The sequence below is a fragment of the Gavia stellata genome, chromosome 22 (genome assembly GCF_030936135.1).
Source record: "Gavia stellata isolate bGavSte3 chromosome 22, bGavSte3.hap2, whole genome shotgun sequence".
Classification (NCBI taxonomy): Eukaryota; Metazoa; Chordata; class Aves; order Gaviiformes; family Gaviidae; genus Gavia; species Gavia stellata.
In genome coordinates this window covers 4,146,118-4,165,292 of record NC_082615.1, presented here as the reverse complement: position 1 = coordinate 4,165,292, position 19,175 = coordinate 4,146,118, and the positions used below count along the sequence as shown (strand labels likewise).

General features: G+C 36.7%; 1 protein-coding gene across 1 annotated transcript in view; it reads right to left on the bottom strand.

The window, feature by feature from the left end:
• Positions 1–19,175, bottom strand: part of B3GNTL1 (UDP-GlcNAc:betaGal beta-1,3-N-acetylglucosaminyltransferase like 1) — a 132,409-nt gene that overhangs the window by 109,186 nt on the left and 4,048 nt on the right. Inside the window, exons 2-5 of the mRNA XM_059828050.1 lie at positions 18,848–18,964; positions 18,621–18,720; positions 12,408–12,472; positions 2,220–2,285 (exon numbers count right to left, since the gene is read on the bottom strand). Coding sequence (XP_059684033.1) covers positions 2,220–2,285; positions 12,408–12,472; positions 18,621–18,720; positions 18,848–18,964 — 348 coding nt within the window. The remainder of the gene's footprint in view (positions 1–2,219; positions 2,286–12,407; positions 12,473–18,620; positions 18,721–18,847; positions 18,965–19,175) is intronic.

Sequence of the window (19,175 nt, the reverse complement as noted above, 5' to 3'; positions counted from 1 at the left end):
CTCATCAGGAACAGATGTTCCCATTTCACTCTTCAGACCTTTGAATTAGCATTCTGTAAAATACAACGTTAACCCAGAAGGTATACTTCACATAGGCATTACATTTTCTATACCTGTAAAATGGAAAAACACGTTCCATTCAATTCAAACACAGATTTATTTTTGCTGTCATAGCGTTCAAGCACAAAGAAGGAAAATCCTTACATCTAAAAGGCAACAATACAAGGCAAGAAATAATAGAAAATAAAAACCAGTAGAAGTTTAAAGAAAAGAAAAAAGAAAACCAAGGTCATTGCCCAAAAAGCTGCAAGGAAACCCTCCGATTCAGTAGAAAGTTGAGAGAAAGTGACGGCATGAGACAGGCTCTACTCAGATGTACTATGTCTATGCCATATGTGGAGCGCACACACGTCTACCATTTTTCTTAAGGTTTAAAATCTCAGGCCTTTCTCTCCATCCATTTCTGAGAATTTTCACACTTTCCTAAATTGAAGACTTTAGGTACCAATATGTCAGATAACTGAAAGGTGGAAACCCTTATTTCCCATGCTAAATCAGACTGACTTTAGCTAGTTTTATTTAGTAAAGCACAAAGCTCAAGTTAAGCTTTGCAAATAGGCCAGTAGTACCACACTAAAACAGGACCACAAGTTTAGATTAGTTTAGAGCATGGAAAGAACAAGTTTGTGTTGGTTGGAATATATCATGAAGACACACCCTTCAGTCTACTCAGGCACTCATTATTACTTATTTGATTGTCCTTTAATCGTTCATACTGAATGTTGTTAGGCACTAAAGTATAACAGAATAGAAACAAAACAGTTGAAGTGTTTTCTAAATAGACCACAAGTTGTTTAGTTGAAATTAGTCTAATTTAAAAAAAGTCTTAATATACAGATACACAAGTCATAAGCAAGAAATATGATAGCTCTTAACACTAATTTCCATAAAACAAGCTTACTGGATCAACTTGTTTCTCCAGTTTTTTGACATTTTACTACAGAATTACATTAACTGATTCATATCAGAACAAAAACAACTTTCGATGTATCATTTTATTATGTTCATAATATGAGCTAGGTTAACTGCTACTCAGGTACTACTAAAACTATAATTTGATAAATTACATTGCAAGGATTATCAGATTTCATAAGAGACCTAATACAGGTGGTGTGATGAGCAGGTACACGTCCCACCACTAAACAGCAGGTTGTTTGGCAGATGTTCCTCAGCTGGAACAACTGCAATAATCTCTACTTTGAAGCAAGTGCGTTTCGGAGGAAAAGCTGAAAAGGTGTTTAAATCTCAGAGAGTGATAATCCTAAAATTGTCTATTTTGTTCTGACACCTGCAGGAAATACCTTCTTGACAGATCAAGTCAATTGACCTTTCCTTTCCAGAAAACTCTTGCACACTGAAATAAATCTCACAAGAGAAAATGTCAGAGATGTGAAAACAATAAGCCTATTTTTGCTGAACATTGCTGACAGGAATACAAACTCAGTTTTCAATTGTATAAAGGAGTATCTATGTCAAAAACATTGACAAATAAAGTAACTGCCATAACAATTTATTTATATTTGTTATCTTCAGGTAAGTAGAACATATACATAAACTCCCTCTAAAGGATACTGGCCCTAATCACAGAAATGTATTTAAAATCAGAATCATATAGATCATAAAACAACTATCTCACTGAATGTTTTTGAGAGTTCATTTCATGACAATAAAGAATGGCATTTGAATAATGTTTTCCTTTGCAGGCAGATATAGAAAGAAACAACAATTCAACTGCAGGCCAGTTTATTAATGACAACAACCCATACGTTCCTTACAGTTTACAGTTTCTTAAATATTAAAAGCAGATAAACCATAGCTGTAAGCCAATCCTTTGCAGCTTTTCACATTACTTAGTAAGGCTACATAAAAAAGGCATTCTCCTTTAGCTTACATACATTAGCGAAACCTGTATACTTATTTGAAAAAGAGTATCGCTGTCATGAAGAAATTTGGTTTACTGAACAGAGAAAACAAACAAAAGAAAAGAAGATCTATTAAAGCTACTATTCAGTGCAAGGACTAAAAATAAAGGAAAAAAATACACTGGTTATTGCTTTGCCTCCACCAGCCCTACTGTGAAATTTTCATATCCTTTTAAAGATCCATCCGGCACTCTGGAAAAGAAAACACAAAAATACACACAAGAAAAAAGTACTCACACTGTTTGGGTGTTGAATGGCAGCTTCGTGCTGCAGTCTAACCCGCTGTGGCATCATCACATCATCCTGGAATAAACAGCACACTGTTACTGAACATAAAAAGGGTCACAGTACAGTACTCAGACACACATTAGAATATGCTGTTAAATTAACATCATTTTACTGGCTTGCAGTCAGAAATACAAATGGAACAAATATAAAGAGACTTTACGCTTTTAGTGGATTAAACTCAATCCTGTTCAAATTGGAAGTGATCAAAACTACTACATGACAACCATGTGATCTCAACATGTATCTTATGGGCACCCACACATTTTACATTTCTAAAGAAATTCACCATCTCGTTAACAACAAACTCTAATAGCAGTACTGGTAGTATGTGTGGACAAGGAACTAACCTTGATTAAAAGCATGAGATTTGAGACATTCTAGCAATATGAGGAAATGTTCTTTGTAGTCTGACTACACCTCGCTTCATTGATATGGGAAAGCCTTCAGTCTCTAGATCTACCAATGTGTCATATTACATGAGCACAAGAACTAGTACTTGTGAAATGATAAAATTCTAAGGAAAAAAAAAAGAAAGAAAAAACCCACGCTCATAAAATGCATCAGCATTGACACTGGCTTCAAAACACACTACCTAGATTTAAATTTGATGTTAATACTTCTTTCACCTGTAGCATAAAGGTCTATTTTATTTACATACAAAAAGACAGGTTGCCTTGTAAAGAGTTAGTAACCTTGCTTTCCTTCCTTGAACAGACAGGAGATATTTCTTTCAAAATTATATTACTTCCTGTTCAAATTATATCCTTTCTAGACTATGGTTTTACAGTCTATTAAAATGCCCAACTGTAGCACAAATTTTCTTCCCTAAATTTAGTCTCCTGAAGTTTCTACCTATATTCTCTTCCACTCTGGTGCCACATTTCTTCCCTTTTAAAGGGTCAGTTCAGTCTTTCTTATATGTTGGTTAAAGCTAACACAACCTATTTCTCCTCAGAGTATTTCCAAATGGCCCTACCTTATCAGGCAAACATAATTCAAAGGAGCCCTGAATTCCTGTTCTACACCCATTCTTTTAACAGTTCCTCACATTGATATCATTCTAAGGAGATTTCTACTAAAGCCAAAAAAACCAAATATTGAATTTCCTACAACTTTCACTTTAAAACTTTCAGTCAAATCAATGGCAACAAAAATATATTAGCGCTTAAATATCTAGAGCTTGGAGGCCTGAATGACCTTGATATAAAGGTGACACTATAGTTTTATCAAAAACAACACGAGGGTGAAAAAAGTTTTAGAAGTAGATCCAACTACTTAATACAATTCAAGGTTAAAGATAAAACAAAGGAATAATAAAAAACTGACCCTTATGACATGCAAGTTTATAAAAGATAGAAGGAATACATTGTCAAAAGCATTTTTCTGTATTTAGGATATATTTAGTAATAAACGTAAGAGATGTTACTGATTTTGAAAGCCAACAGAGTGGAAAAAACCCCTTCTGATTTCTCAAGCTCCTTATCAAGCTCCTTATCAAGCTCCATCAGTTACTTCAAAACTACAATGATATTGTTCACCATCAAATCCACTTTATCAATACGGCACCAGAATTCAGGTACTGTATCAAGCAAATGTTCAAAAAAACCCCTTTTACCCTATTTCCCATAAGAACCACCATAATCATATTTCTTTATGCCAAATACAGAGATCATTTTTTTAAATTAAGACATGGTTTTCATATAAACAACAGGAAATCTATTTTAACTGAGCTTTGTTTACTCCTTTAAGAATTACTTAGGTTTCTTAGATGTTAAATCCCTAAAAAACAAGAATGCAAAAGAAATCTATCAAAAAGCAAGGAACTTCAATGCTTAGAACAATGTTACTTTTACAATATAGAACATACGCTCTTGTGGTAAAAGATTCCACTGTTTATGATCCTGCACAACAGACATAAATTTAACAGAACACATACATTCACAAAGATGAAAAGTAATCTACTTGATTTAAAAAGGTTAAATCAGCATAGAAAGTATTCAAACCAAATTCAAATATCCTATTCACCAAACAGGTCAATGTTATGTTTTTACAAGCAGACAACTTGACAGGAAAGGTCTAGTTCCCCCTAACAAAACACTATGTCATTTTGATGCTATTGGCAAAACTAACAAGTCTACAGATTTGGGTCTTAGGCTATCATCAAGATCATCAGTATTCTGTAAAATCCAGCTAAAGAAGGGGCATTATAACCACAAAAACGTCAAAATGCCTTTTTTTTTTAAATACATTTTTCCTCTCTACTGCTGGAAAACTCTATGAACTCTTATCCTGAATAACCTTTAAAAAACTTTTTCAAAAATAATTTTGTCTGCTTTTTTGGGGGGTTTGTTGTTGGTGTTTTTTAATTAACACTTTGACACATATGATGCACTGCTGTATAGTTCTGTGATACTTTCCAGGTTCATGGAAGGAGAAAGAAAGAAAGAAAAAAAAAGAACATAGTAGTTTTAAGTCATAATCCCAAATAAAATAATAAAGCAATTAGGTGATGAGGAAGAACAGCACAAAATAGAAATCACATCCCAGACAACAACTGCGTCACATCAGTCATTTCGCTTTTTAGACTCAGGCTGGGCAACTGTAAAAGAAAGCTAACTGCAAAATCCAACTTCACATTACAGATTCTTTACTATTGATGACTGGGCAAGTAACCACAAAGTGGAAAACAGAATATATTTATACAGAAATAATCTTAAGTAATGTGGTTGTATTCTAGACTGGTGTATAAAAACCAAATTAAACTCTAATGAGTAAAACCAAAAAGATCGTACCACAAAATAAGAGCACTTTAAAAATTTTTCAACTTCATAGGCCATTGATAGGAGTGAGACGCCCAACCATGCACTGTACTGGTACGAGTTTATGGAGTATTGTGTTAGACAACTAAGATGTTAAAATATTTTATCCAGTTGTACATTATGTAATCACAAATTTTATATCAAAACTGTTGTATTTATGATATTGCACTCAAGAACTGTGTTGCCAGACTTTGGTTTCTACAGTCAACAGTTTGGTCACACAGAATCACAGAATCGTTAAGGTTGGAAAGGACCTGTAAGATCATCAAGTCCAACCATCAACCCAACACCACCGCGTCCACTAAACCATGTCCCACAATGCCACGTCTACACATTTTTTAAACACCTCCAGTGATGGTGACTCCACCACCCTCATTTTTTTTGGTTTAAAACTGAGAACAAAACCTCAGTAATCAGACAAACACTGTCCAAATTATTTTTCACTCATGTCATGTCAGACAAAAGTACGTATCTGAATGCAGCTGCTATATCAAAAAGGGAAGTATATTTAGTTTGTTTCTGTCTCCTAGGTGCAAGATAACAAGGCTAGCAGTGAATTACATTGCATATATAATTTTAAAAAACAGAAGTTTAACAGAAGTTTCCACTGAAATTCAATTTTCCCCTCTTAACATGGAAGTCTCTAGTGGTTGTCTCCTAGCAGATATAAGGCAGACAGGATGAAGAGAGATTTCCCCCGCTGAAAGAACTGACAAAAGAACAGACTTAAAATAAATGCTAGATAAATGCATGCCTTTGCTAAGCATATACTTGCGGTAGGATAGCTAAATAAAAAAGAATCTGTAAGTAAATCTACTTTCATGTGATCCTACTCCACAAACTTTGTAGAAAAATTAAGAAAAATCTCAGGTAATAGTAGGGTTTACTGTCATCTAAATATGTACATACATACAATGCAAACAGGTAAACAGCAAGAAATAAAGCAACATAAATAGAAACCTACTTTAGGCACTCAAAATAACCCAGAATTTATAGGAATTTTGTTGATTACAAGCATGTTTCCTATTCTCCAGTGTCCATTCTGAGTAGGAAAACAATTTGCTGAAAGATGGGAGAATGAAAAGGACTTTATTTCACATGAAAAGCCATCAGGGATTTCTAAACAAGCCCAGATGCGTTTCTGCCAGTGGGGGGGCCGTGATCTCCATCACCTTTCAGTCCGACAGGCGTTCTGCCTGCTGGTGTTCCTATCAAACATAGCCCTTCTGCAGAAAGCTGGCTTGCTCCTGTCAAGTGCCACACCACTTACAGATGCTGCCAAATCATAAAAAACTAGTTATACAACTATCAGCTGGGTTGTTTTCCTTCTAACCAGAGGCACCATTCTTTACAAAAACAGACACAATTTATACTGAGCTAATTGTTTTGTTTACTTTATTCATATGTTTAGTTGAAGAAAAGGAAAACTAAATCAATAGACTGAGTCTAAGAATGCTACTCAAAGCTGTTGTTGTTTCAGTATGTGTTTCTTAAATCAATTTGGGTAAATTCAAATGACAAGCATTCACCAGCCTCTTCAACCAGGCCATTTGGCCCACACTGAACTCTACAGCGATAACTTGATGATTTTTCCGATAAAAGTGGGGTTTTTTGCTCTTCAGAAAGTAAAACCAAACATACAACTCAATGTACAATACACATCTACTTTTTGAAATCAAGGACAAGTTCACATAAAACAACACACTAACAATAGCTCAATATTGAAGTGCTTTCTTAAGCTTACATTACAGACCCAGCATCGCATGCTTTTGTAAATTCCTTCGTATTTGGCTGCTCAAAAAAAAAAAAAAAGAGCGCTGACACACTTCATCCTCACAATAACAGCACCTTCTTTCCATTGCCACTATTACACATAAAATACAACCTGTAGCAACACCAGGAGGAACATTTGACTTGCTGAGAAACAGCACGGCATCTCCAAATCTTTCAATCCATCAAACGGTCATTCACTTATCCTGCACCTGCTCAGACTACAGTGAAAAATCTTTCTCTGCTATTGTTCAGTTCAGCTCCTTGAACCAGGGAAGTAAAAGGCCTGGAACGTCCAAAAACTGGCCTGTCAGCAGTACTACCAAAGCAAAGACACTGATCCTAGCCAATTTTCCAGAAGGCAGGTTTTTAAAGAAGCCCCACACTATCAAACACACTAGAATCATGCACTCTAATGGCCACACACAAGTCACCTGAGCAGAACACGCCCTAATGATCTGTCAGTACTTGCAAGATCATAGGAAAAAACACTACTGTTCTGTTTCTACTTCTGAATTAAATGGAGAAAGGAGGGGACAACAAAGAAAACACTTCGAAGTTTAAGAAGCTGACTTTATTGAGCACCCTTCTTTTCCTGAGCATGATAACAAAAAGGTCTACATGGGAGGATATACTTGGTGTTCTTATGCGCCTGAATGACTAGCACCTTCCATCAGTATAAAATTAATTACATTCTTTTTATGGAATCTTTTAATTCAGCATCACTATCAATTGATCAGGAAATCTTTGCTGTCGAGGCATTCTCACCTTGGTGCATTTGTTCAGCAAATGCACACATGTGCCCTTCCTTATCTAGCTTTTCTGTAGTCACTGGAGATCACCTTGGATCTTTCTCACAGTTAGATCACTGAAAAAAAGTACATGAGTGTTTGCAGGCAAGGAAAGCAAGTAACTCACACAGCGTTCAATAGCAAAGTCAGTAAACTCAGCCAAAAGTAAAATCCTCACTGTTCCAAACACCCACCTTAACTAATCAGATGAAGGTATATGTAGGGAGAGGTTATGGCAATCAAATTCTGAAGGTTTGCTTCTTCATTTATGAAACAGAAAATTAACATTTCACATTCTAGATAGAGGCATTTAATCTGTTTTTAATACAGGCACTTCTTCACAGAACAATAAAAGGAATGAGGCCTTCAAGCATGCGTAGTTTGATTTTTCAGTGCTCATTAGTGATACAGAAACATGCGCAACTCTTTCGGACAGAGGGACTTCTGGTAATGGAGTTAATCACTACATCCACGTACCTGCCCTTTGAGTAACTGCTTATTTCAGTTTTTAAATCAGAGGATCAAATTTGCAAGGAATAGTATGTTAAAACAACAAGAAAATGCAAATACATGAAGTCTGATCACTGCTTCATTTCCCAAGCTATACAGACACTAATTTGAAAGAAAGGGAGCATGTTTTAAGTGTTTATTAGTGCCTGTAGAGTGATGTATAATGGCAGCTAACAAGAAACCCATCTTTCCAAAACCAGCAACTTATGGAGACTGTAAAAACAAGCAGCTAAGTTTATAACTAAAAGCTAGCTTGAAGGCTGGAGTCCCTGAAACATCTACCACGTCTGGCTAGCTAAGGTCCAACCATCTTCTTCCAAGACCTTTACGAATACCCCCTCAATGAAGTGGTTTTGAACTTGAAACTCAAGAAAAGCATGCAATTTCACAGCAGTTAAGAATTAACATTCCCAACTGAAATCATACAAGCAAATCTTACAAACGGAAAGGCACAGGTCAGCAGCTGCCAATTCAAACATGGGAATGCCGATTCTGGTGGTCCACCCTCACTTTTGGTGAATAAAAATTAACTGTTTCCCTATGTCATCTTCAACTATTAGCAAGCAGTGACACTGTGGCAACATGGTTTAGAGTCACATCTTTGATCTGGCTAAGAATCTCAGAAATAGCAATACATTGCCAACAGAGCCTTTCAAAAGGCTAAAACAAGTGTGTCAAGGACTCAAGTGAATATGACTGGGTTTGAAATACTGCAGGTCAAAAAAGGACACAATTTTATATTTCTTCTGTAACAGTCAGGGACCCCCCCAACAACACATCGATTAAACCTGAAATAATGGGAAACTACACAGATTATTAGGATGACATGAAAGCATGGTCCTTTTTAAAGAAATACAGCTTTATACAAGTATAGGCATGCTTAAGTGAATGTCAATGAAAACAGCAGTTCAAAGCAGAAAAAGGAATTTTTAGTGTAAGAGTCCTGCTGTGCTGCAACTGGATAAATGATTATAACAAAGATGGCAACCCCCAGAGAACTGACAAGCTATGGTTACAATAAAATGCAACTTCTAGATAAAGTCTCAACTGCAGACAATTTGAAGAGTAACGCTAACAGGGATATGTATTTGCATAATCAGTTAATTCTATGGTTGTTATGACCAAGATTTTCTGAGACTATAAATGTTAACTATGAACAATTTGTTAAGTATCTTCAATTTTTCTACTTGTTTTCCTGGTGGGAAAAATGCCTCAGTAGCTTAGAGGTGAAATTTGTAACAACAGCCACAGCAAAAAACCCTCCATAATAGCTATTAGTCAAACAGCTGCCACTTCATACTAGCATAGGCTGATCAAATTCTGACAGTTCTGAGCTCTGTAACCTTTTTTTTCCACATTTCTTCCCAATTTGTTGTCCTCACAAATCTGCGTTGAGAGACATAACACAAGCAGCTTGACTCCAGCTGGAATGGCAAGCAAAACAGCCTCTCCGGAGCCAGTACTTCCAAAGATGCTCCCAAATATGCTCATACATTCATTTCACTCAAAGAAGTGAAATGAATGTATAAGGAGCCATGATGTATTTCTCCACCTATATGAAACGTACACAAACTACTGACCCAGCCCCGTTTCTCTCCACATCCACCTATAGCAAACCTGAAATTATGGCTGCACTTCTGAAGGTCAATTCCCTGGCGTTACTGCAGCACATTCCAAAAGGCTGATATCAACATTCCTTCTTAGAGAGAGTTTGATACTGCATTGATGACTGAAATGAAGAAGGTAGGTGGCGTGTAGAAGCAGAGTTGTTAAACAGCTGGCAACATCTGTGTTTCAGCTATTATCACACCACATTTACTAACTATGGCCAAAATATTGAGCAATTTTTAGACTTGTAGCAGTTGCCACATTCATTTTATTTCCTCCAATCTGTTTTCAGCAGAAAACAGTAGTTACAAGGAGAGACAGTAGAAAATACATTTAAGTAATGCCAAGGGTTTAATATTTCTTTTGTATCAGAATTAGGCTTCTGACAGTTCAGAATGCCTTCTATTTTGAAGCATCTAGCTCAATAGCAGGAATAGAAATGCATAGAACAGAAAATCCTGGTAGCTTCTTCACACCCTAAGTCATAAAATTCTCAAATCACTTCGAGTAGGTCTTAATCATATTAAATATAAACTTATGCTAATGATAATATTGCAGAAATCCAAAATCATCACCTGTAACATTCCTTAATAGTTGTTTCCCTGATGTTTTCTTATCCTGTACAGCTAGTCAGAAAATAGAAACGACACAGTAGCATGAAGATGCATACTGTATAAACACCATAAGGTAAATAACAAATTAAGAATTCTGAAGAGATCTCTATAAAAAATATTGATTAAAGAATTTAATTTTCTAGTTTACTGCTAGTGATTTACAAACAACTAGATCTGTCTGGATTGAGAAGAAGGTCTAAACCAAAATTTACCTCAGTAAATTATTTTACACAGATTTGAGACAGAAGATATGAAGCTCCGTGGGACAAGAGAATTGTTGGTTAATTTCTCACTCATGCATACATGGACTCAGCTAACTACAGTCAACATAAGTACATATGTAACTTGTCCTATGTACCATCTAGAATGCCCCATACAATGTGGTATCTGTCCAAGCCTGGAATACCTGAACTTTGCAAATCATAAGTAATTTTTTTTTCATTTTAGATATGTAAATAGCCTCACTGACTCACAATATAGGAGAGTTAAATCCATGGAATCATTCATATAAATTAAATGGCATTTGGGTTTGTGTCTACCTGAAGTAAAGCAAAAAGAACTGGATTCTGAGTTCATTCATCTCAGCAAAACTGGCATCACTCCAATTACTTCATGGCATAATTTATGATGTCCCTACACTCTTTCAAAATCTGGTGAGTCAGGTGATCAAAAACAGAGCAGCAGATTTTGTGCTTATATTTCCTCAAAATAATTTGTTTATGAAACAGACACTGACGCTGTTTTTTGATGTATGAGAAACTGACCTTTCCAAAGACCATTAATTTGTATGTATGATTGTGATTTCTGTGTATTCAATGGATGCTCAAAATTTTGTTTCTGAAATACCCATATGTATCAGACACTGCATTTCAAAGCTTCACCCTCCATAAACTTCTACACAAAGATTTACATGAAATACACTCTGTAAAACAAACCAACCAACCAACCCAAACCCAACAAACTGTTAAAGGGAAGCTAGGATAAATTCAAATAAACTCATTTAAAAAGGCACACCATAAGTAATAACTTAATAAAAGCAAGAATAAAGGCCAGGAAAGCCACCTGCAAAACTTAATTTCTTACACGGTAAGACAAGAAATTTCTGCTGCGTTGCCTTGGGTCAGAAGAAATATACCAGCACTTAACCACGTCTTGCAACAGCACGCTGATTAATTCACAAAATTTTAACACACAAACAAAAAAAAAAAATCCTTCTATCTAGTTGATACAACAAATGGAGTTTGCAGACTGAAAGATTACCCAAATTGAAACCTGTGTTTTAGAGTTTAGAGACTGTATAGTTTACATCCCTGCTCTCATGACACTTTCTAATACGCACAGACAACCATAATGTCAAGTCAAATCCTACCTGAAAACCTACACTTTCAGCAGCCAGTCCCTCCTGGTACTACACTAAACCATAGTTCAGTTCCAATTCAGAGGAAAGAATCAATCTTTAGGTGAAATTACATGAGATCAGTGAGCCTTAAAGGTCTTGCTCTTCTTGCCCGATCCTAGCCACACGGCACCATTCCTCAGATCAGCTATGCATATTTGTGAAACCCTTCACTGCATATTAAGCTGCATAAAGTCAAATGTTATCTGTGGGTTAGTGAGCTGAATGGGTTCACAGAAGGTGTCCAACAAAGGACAGGAAAAAAACCCCTCAAGATGGAAGGTGAGACCTCTCCTATTTTGCATCTAAAAGCCAGTAGATTAGCTCTTAGTTTCTCATCAATATAATTTTCTGAAGAATGTGGGAAAGAAAAATACTGAAAACACCTAAATACCAACCTTGCCCAACCCTGCTCACAATAGCTTGTGAAATCCGATAGGATCAAAGAATGGTGTAAGGCTATAGGCTTTCAACGGGTTGGAAGACAACTTTACAGCTATAAATAGTAACCAGCACATTTAACACCCAAATACCTTTAAACAATTTGTCTTTAAGGCAAACCAACAACTACATTAAAACCAAAAGAATTCTATTGACAAAATGAAGTTAGACAAAATGCATTAACTTACTGAATCCAGAAAGCAGAGATAGGTTCCTGAGCTCTGAATTACTGCTTGATTTTTAGCAAATCCAGCTGTTGAGAAAACAAAGATAAAAATTATGTGGTAGTTTTCACCTTTCCATTTTTTTAAAAATCTTACTACAGTCAGGAACAGATGAAAGGAAAAATGAAAATCAGTATCAGGTAAAGTACGCAATTTTTCCATATTTAAAATGAGGTAATTTGTAAATATTTAAATAGTATGCCTATTTCAGTCGTCTTCTGCGAGTGGTTATCAGTTGTATGTGTTAGAATTCCACCACAAAGTAGAACTAGACTACTTTTGCTAGCCCTTCACAAAGACATAATATGTGATGTGTATCTTGAAGAGTGCAGCTACCTAGGTCTCACATCCAGTACCTCCAATCATAGAATCACCGAATGGTTTGGGTTGGAAGGGACCTTTAAAGGTCATCTAGTCCAACCCCCCTGCAATGAGCAGATGCTGAAAACCCTTGGCTGTATATACATATTCATCTCTTAAGTCATAACAAATAGTAACAAATCATAAAACAGCAAAGAAAGAACAAGACATTGCTAAGCAACTTATTACAGAATCACAGAATCACTAAGGTTGGAAAAGACCTGTAAGATCATCAAGTCCAACCTAAAAAAAACCAAAAAAAACAAAACAAAACAAAAAAAACACCAAAAAACACCACCACACAACAACAACAAACCACAACACACCAAAAACTAACCCACCCAACACCACACAGGACCATGTCCATCAAGCTACATCCCACAATGCCACATCCACACGCTCCTTGAATACCTCCAGGGAGGGTGACTCTACCACCTCCCCGGGCAGCCTATTCCAATGTTTCGCTACTCTCTCAGTAAAGACATTTTTCCTAATATCCAGCCTGAACCTCCCCTGGCGCAACTTGAGGCCATTTCCTCTTGTCCTGTCACTAGTCACTTGGGAGAAGAGACCAGCACCCACCTCTCTGCAACCCCCTCTCAGGTAGTTGTAGAGAGCAATAAGGTCTCCCCTCAGCCTCCTCTTCTCCAGGCTAAACAACCCCAGCTCCCTCAGCCGCTCCTCATAAGACTTGTGTTCCAGACCCCTCACCAGCTCCGTCGCCCTTCTCTGGACATGCTCCAGCACCTCAATGTCTTTCTTGTAGTGAGGGGCCCAAAACTGAACACAGTATTCGAGGTGCGGCCTTACCAGAGCCGAGTACAGGGGCACAATCACCTCCCTACTCCTGCTGGCCACACCACTTCTGATACAGGCCAGGATGTCGTTGGCCTTCTTGGCCACCTGGGCACACTGCTGGCTCATATTCAGCCGGCTGTCGATCAACACCCCCAGGTCCTTTTCTGCGGGGGAGCTTTCCAGCCACTCATCCCCAAGCCTGTAGCGTTGCCTGGGGTTGTCGTGGCCGAAGTGTAGAACCCGGCACCTGGCCTTGTTGAACTTCATCCGGTTGGCCTCAGCCCATCGATCCAGCCTGTCCAGATCCCTCTGCAGAGCCTTCCTACCCTCAAGCAGATCAACACTCCCTCCCAACTTGGTGTCGTCTGCAAACTTGCTGAGGGAGCACTCTATCCCCTCATCCAGATCATCAATAAAGACATTAAACAAGACCGGTCCCAAAACTGAGCCCTGGGAGACTCCGCTTGTGACCGGCCGCCGATTCTTCCCATCAAGGGCCAGGTCCTCAGAAGGACTCAAAAAAAGTTCTGTTCCATTATGCGTGTTAAAGTATGCACATACAAAAACTTCATGTGCTGTTTATGCAATGGCACACGTAATGCAGAGGGGAGCCAAAGCAGAAGAATATATGTACAAGGAGCACAAACCTGGCTTATTAATACCATAACATGTTATACCATCTAGGGACAACCACACTGAAATATAAATTCAGTCAAATGACAATGTTGGCACCTCAGGTCTTTTAGTTTCTGACCCCGACACTTGTTGAATCTTTTACCAAGCCATTTCAGGAAGTTCAACCAGAAGAAAACTTTTTTGTCCGCTTTATTTCTGAAGTAGATGACAGCACTGGAAGGTTAAACAAATGGCAGAGCCCAAACAAAAAGGGGGGGAGCAGGAATACACAGCCAAGGGTAAGGATGGGACTGCAGCAACCAGCACTAAGATAAACTCAGCTTACCACTGAAATACATCTGCAAGGTACGAGTGCTCACCTGGGATAATTCTTGTAGAAAAGGTCTACCTAAGGACGTTCTGGTCTTTGAATTCTTCTCCTGGGCAGCATTGTAAGAAAAGACCACACTATATCCAGTGTTATTCTGAAAAACGCTATGTGAATTCCACTTGGTCATATACGTAACATCTAAGCTTTGTTTAAAGTATTTATGGAACCAAGTCAGAGAATCCAGCAAAAGATTGCCATGACAGGCAAACCAAATGATTTGGATATGCAATACTGTGGGGGTTTTATTCTTTAATAGGAAAACTGGAAATGTAAAGCCAGAAAATCTCACCATGAAGTGGAGCAGGATAAGTTTAAATAATATTATCCCTAAAGTTCCTGATTTTGCATTTGAAAAAAGCAGACTTCTGTAATTCTCTACTCTTTTTATGTGACACAGGTTTAAGTTTGCTCAGGAAACAAATTTAACTGGGCTCAAAGGTTCACTTAGATTTAATGCACATGCTCCTTGGCTATTTTGCTGACTTGTCCAAGTACAGAAAAAGACTTATGACTGCATTTCTTACTGCCTCAAAGGAACATTATGTCAACTACCTACAGAACACTATTAATAAAGGCTCTTCCTTATAATTGTGTTATTCTTTTCTTATGTATTTTGAGTATTTTAATCCTCACTTTGACTTCTCTTCATCATGGATTTCTTGGACTTACTTACTATCTTGCAGTATATTTACATATTGCTTTTCACACATATACGAATATCTAATCTCACATACACAGCTACTCTCATTCTCCTTCCTATTGGCAGCAAAAAAGCAGCTGGCAAAGTCAGGAGCTGCCACAACAGCAGAGCTGAATCCTGGCATGAGCAGTTTTAGTGGGAAACAACTGATGCAAGTTAGCAGGCCTGGACATGCCAAACAAGCAAAACCCTAATACTGTGGAGGTACCTACTAAAGCAAGAGCTAAAAGAACAGGACAGAACTAAATTTGCCCAACACCAATCAAATCAACACTCTCATACATCGTTACCAGCTGTAAAGCAGCCTGCACTTGCATTTCAATGCTGTCATTAGTATACCCCAGTATTTCAACAATCTTCAGTAGAAAATAATGAAGTCCTAGGAATCAATAATGTAGGAAAAAAGTGAAGGAGACTCAAAGGCAACTACAAGGTGACAATTATATTACTTTATGAACTTTCTGAAATACTTCAGATCTCGTTTTCAAATAAAACACTTTAAATAAAATCATGACATATTTAATATTTGTTATGAGAAAAAGTAGGAAAGTATTTCTCTCTAAGATTAAGGCAGAAACCATCCTGAAGCTTTTCATATATTAGCTATTTTTTAGAGGGGAGAGAAGAAAATACACATATTTTTTAAATTATTAATAAGAGAGCTATAACTCCCTGTAGAAGAAACCAGATATTAAAAGTTGTTTCACCACAATGAATCCTATGTTTGGCATGAGTAAAAAAATTTTCTTTAATATTACTCTACTGAACAAAATCAAATGTTTGTGCCAGGTCTCTGAGTTTTGTAAGGCCTGCTTACTTGGTGAAAAGAGCCTGTTACCATGGTTACAGCCGTAAAAACTTAAGCCTCAGTGAGATATTAACATTCCTCACTCTTGGAAAGAAAAAGGTTTCCTTTTTTTTAGGCAAGTGACCCTTTCTTTTTTTCTAGGTTCCCCCCCTTTCTTTTACATCTTAGAAAAGAATCAGAAATAAATCCTAATCTTGTGTAAATAGTTGAAGATGTGAAGCCTGACTAGTATATTGTTTCTGTCCTAAAGCATCTTCTTTTAAAGGAAAGACTCCTTACAGTTGTAACTAGTCCTTAACATAATAAAAGTAAATCACTGAAAGCAAACAAATACTATGGATTTCAAGTAACCTGCTCCTAAAACGTAACAACCATGAAGAAAAGATGCCCTCATTTTAATGGTGACCTGAGAGCGACTTCCACATGAATAAGCTTGGTTTTGCTTTTTTTAAAAGAACTATGCATTTCATACTATTATTTAAAACAATGCTCACAGCTGCATCCCCCACCCCCAATTTCTTAAAGATTTGTTCAGGTTTCACCCATCACAACACTGACAAATACATGTTAAAACAAAAATTAATCTGACATATCTCCAATGGCACAAAATAGTCCTTCTAGTTCACAGCTCAAACAGTTTTAGTTTCAGTTTCCTAAAGTGCAAAGGTGAACTGACATAAATTATGGTCAAAATATTGCACCTGAGTGTTCTTGCAAACTAAAAACTACTTTACGCACATGATTAATACAATACTCTATTAGGAACAAGACTTTATACATAGAAATGTTTTATAAAAATGGAAAATGTATGATATAACAAGATGGTATTAACAAAAACATTACTAACCAGCTATCCTAAGTACCATAATTAACAACCTCTAGCATTATTCTTTGACTTTTTTCCTAAGAAATCACAACCTACTTACCTTCTACATCATCAACTACTAAAAGAATTAAGATTTGAAAGAAGACTGATCACCCAATAGTTGAGGGGGGAAAAAGGAAGACAGATAAATTTCCAGCAATACAAGCAATTCTTGACATTGCTCAACTCCAGCTTTATCAGTTGCCTGAAAGAGCAAAATTCCCTCTAGAAACCCTGTCTGTCTTTTGTCATGACCAGCTCAACAGTGCTAATATTACAAGTTGCACTGTCAAAACAACAACAGTTCCTGCTAGAGATATTAAAATACTAAAAATATTTATAGTAACAGTTATGCTGCATTAATTCAGTATTGCTAGGTCTGACAACTGTTTAAAAACCAGCTTTAAAGTCTAGAGTCAAAAGAAATGACAGTAAATAAAGCCAGGGGCCTATACTAAGTTGCAGATTAATTCAGTGCACAAACTCCTATTTATATGCGTGTTTCAACATGGGAACGAAAATTAAGCCTTCTGAAACAGAACTTGTTTTTTTCATAATAAGACCATTTTGGGGAGACTGTAATAAGCCCAGGTTTCTTTGCAGTTACAAACAGGATGTTTTGTTAAAAACCAGAAACGGATCAGATTTTGCGTTACAGTGTTTCCAGTGTGCCTTTTCAGTGAGATAACTCCAAAGACACAAATTTGGAACCAGTTTTAGATCAGTTCCTACCTGTCTACTCATTGTCACAAAATCCAGAATGATAGAAACATTAGTTATACAGCTCCCACACAACATGTGAGCACAGTGTTCTGCTTGCTTTGTCCTGTTGCTCTCCTTCAGAACATAGACATATCTTCCAACTTTAATGCCATTCAACACCTGCTTCTTCAAAGAGCAGTACACTTTTATTTCTATTTTACATTTTAGCAAGCTTGTCTGCTAAAAAACCCTAAACATTAAACAACCAAAACAAGCAAAAGAAAAACTGTTAGAGAGATTTGTTTGTTATCTCCTCCAGTGGGTAAATGTAACTCATATTAGCATGTAAATCAATAGGGAATCACATCATACACCTATCTGGTAGCTTACTAAACATATTGTTTTGCCCCTTGTGTAAATACTTAGGAATTTAGTGAGAGTTTTTAGCCCACATAAAGAGTTTTCTGAAAACTGTGTTTTGTCCCGATCATCAAAGGGATATTTTGTTCTATTTCAGGATCTATTCTACAATACTGAAACATACGCATTTACTTTTTGAATCATTATGTAAGAAATTTTGGATTTTTTTCTTAAAACCCATCTCCCGAAGACAAAACAGATATCAGAAAGCCACAGTGAAATTGTAAGCATTAACAACATTGTGTATACTACAATTAAACAAAATTCTTTTGCAGAGTAGAGCACAGGTGTTAAGCCAAGTTCTTCTTTCCTGGATGTATAAACAAGTTCTACAGAGCCAAAACCAACAGGGCCGCCAAATTCTAAGCTGGAATGAATTTTTTAACTGAGCACTCTGGAAAACAACGGGGGGTTTTTCGCATTGCAATGCAAATGGCTACAAAGACACTTTTCAAACTAAAACATAGAAGATGCCTGTGATAACCTAACTCTCAAAAAATCACTATTAAGCTACGTACCACCTCGAGGCTGAGATGAATCATTACTACCAATGATTACTGGAACACCTGCATCTTCCAACTTGATCTTCCATTTTTCAATGATCTCGGCTGAACCATCCTAGCAAAATGATGACATAGATGCAGCTATTTTAGCTTGTACAGTGAACCAAACACAGTCCCCAAAAAAATCTTTATCAGAGACAGTATTTACTTGAATAGTATTTTACATAAGGTCTGAAACATACCTTACTGGCATCATTAAAAACTGACAGCTCCATGGTTTCTTTAAAATCTTGTTCCCAAACTGACTTCAAGCATTCATCTAACCAGCGTTCGCTATTATGAACAGGCACAATGACAGACTACAAAAAAACAAAGAAAAATCCAAAGGTATGTCAGTAAGCACTATTTGTTTACTTACAGTATAAGAATATTCACTAAAAAGGGGAAGCGCCAGATCCTTCTGAAACTAGCTTTCACAAAAAATACACCTTAAACATATAAAAGTAGGCAACGTTACTTTATTTTCATTATAAATATATGATTTGCTTTCTTCTCTATCAAACTTTTATT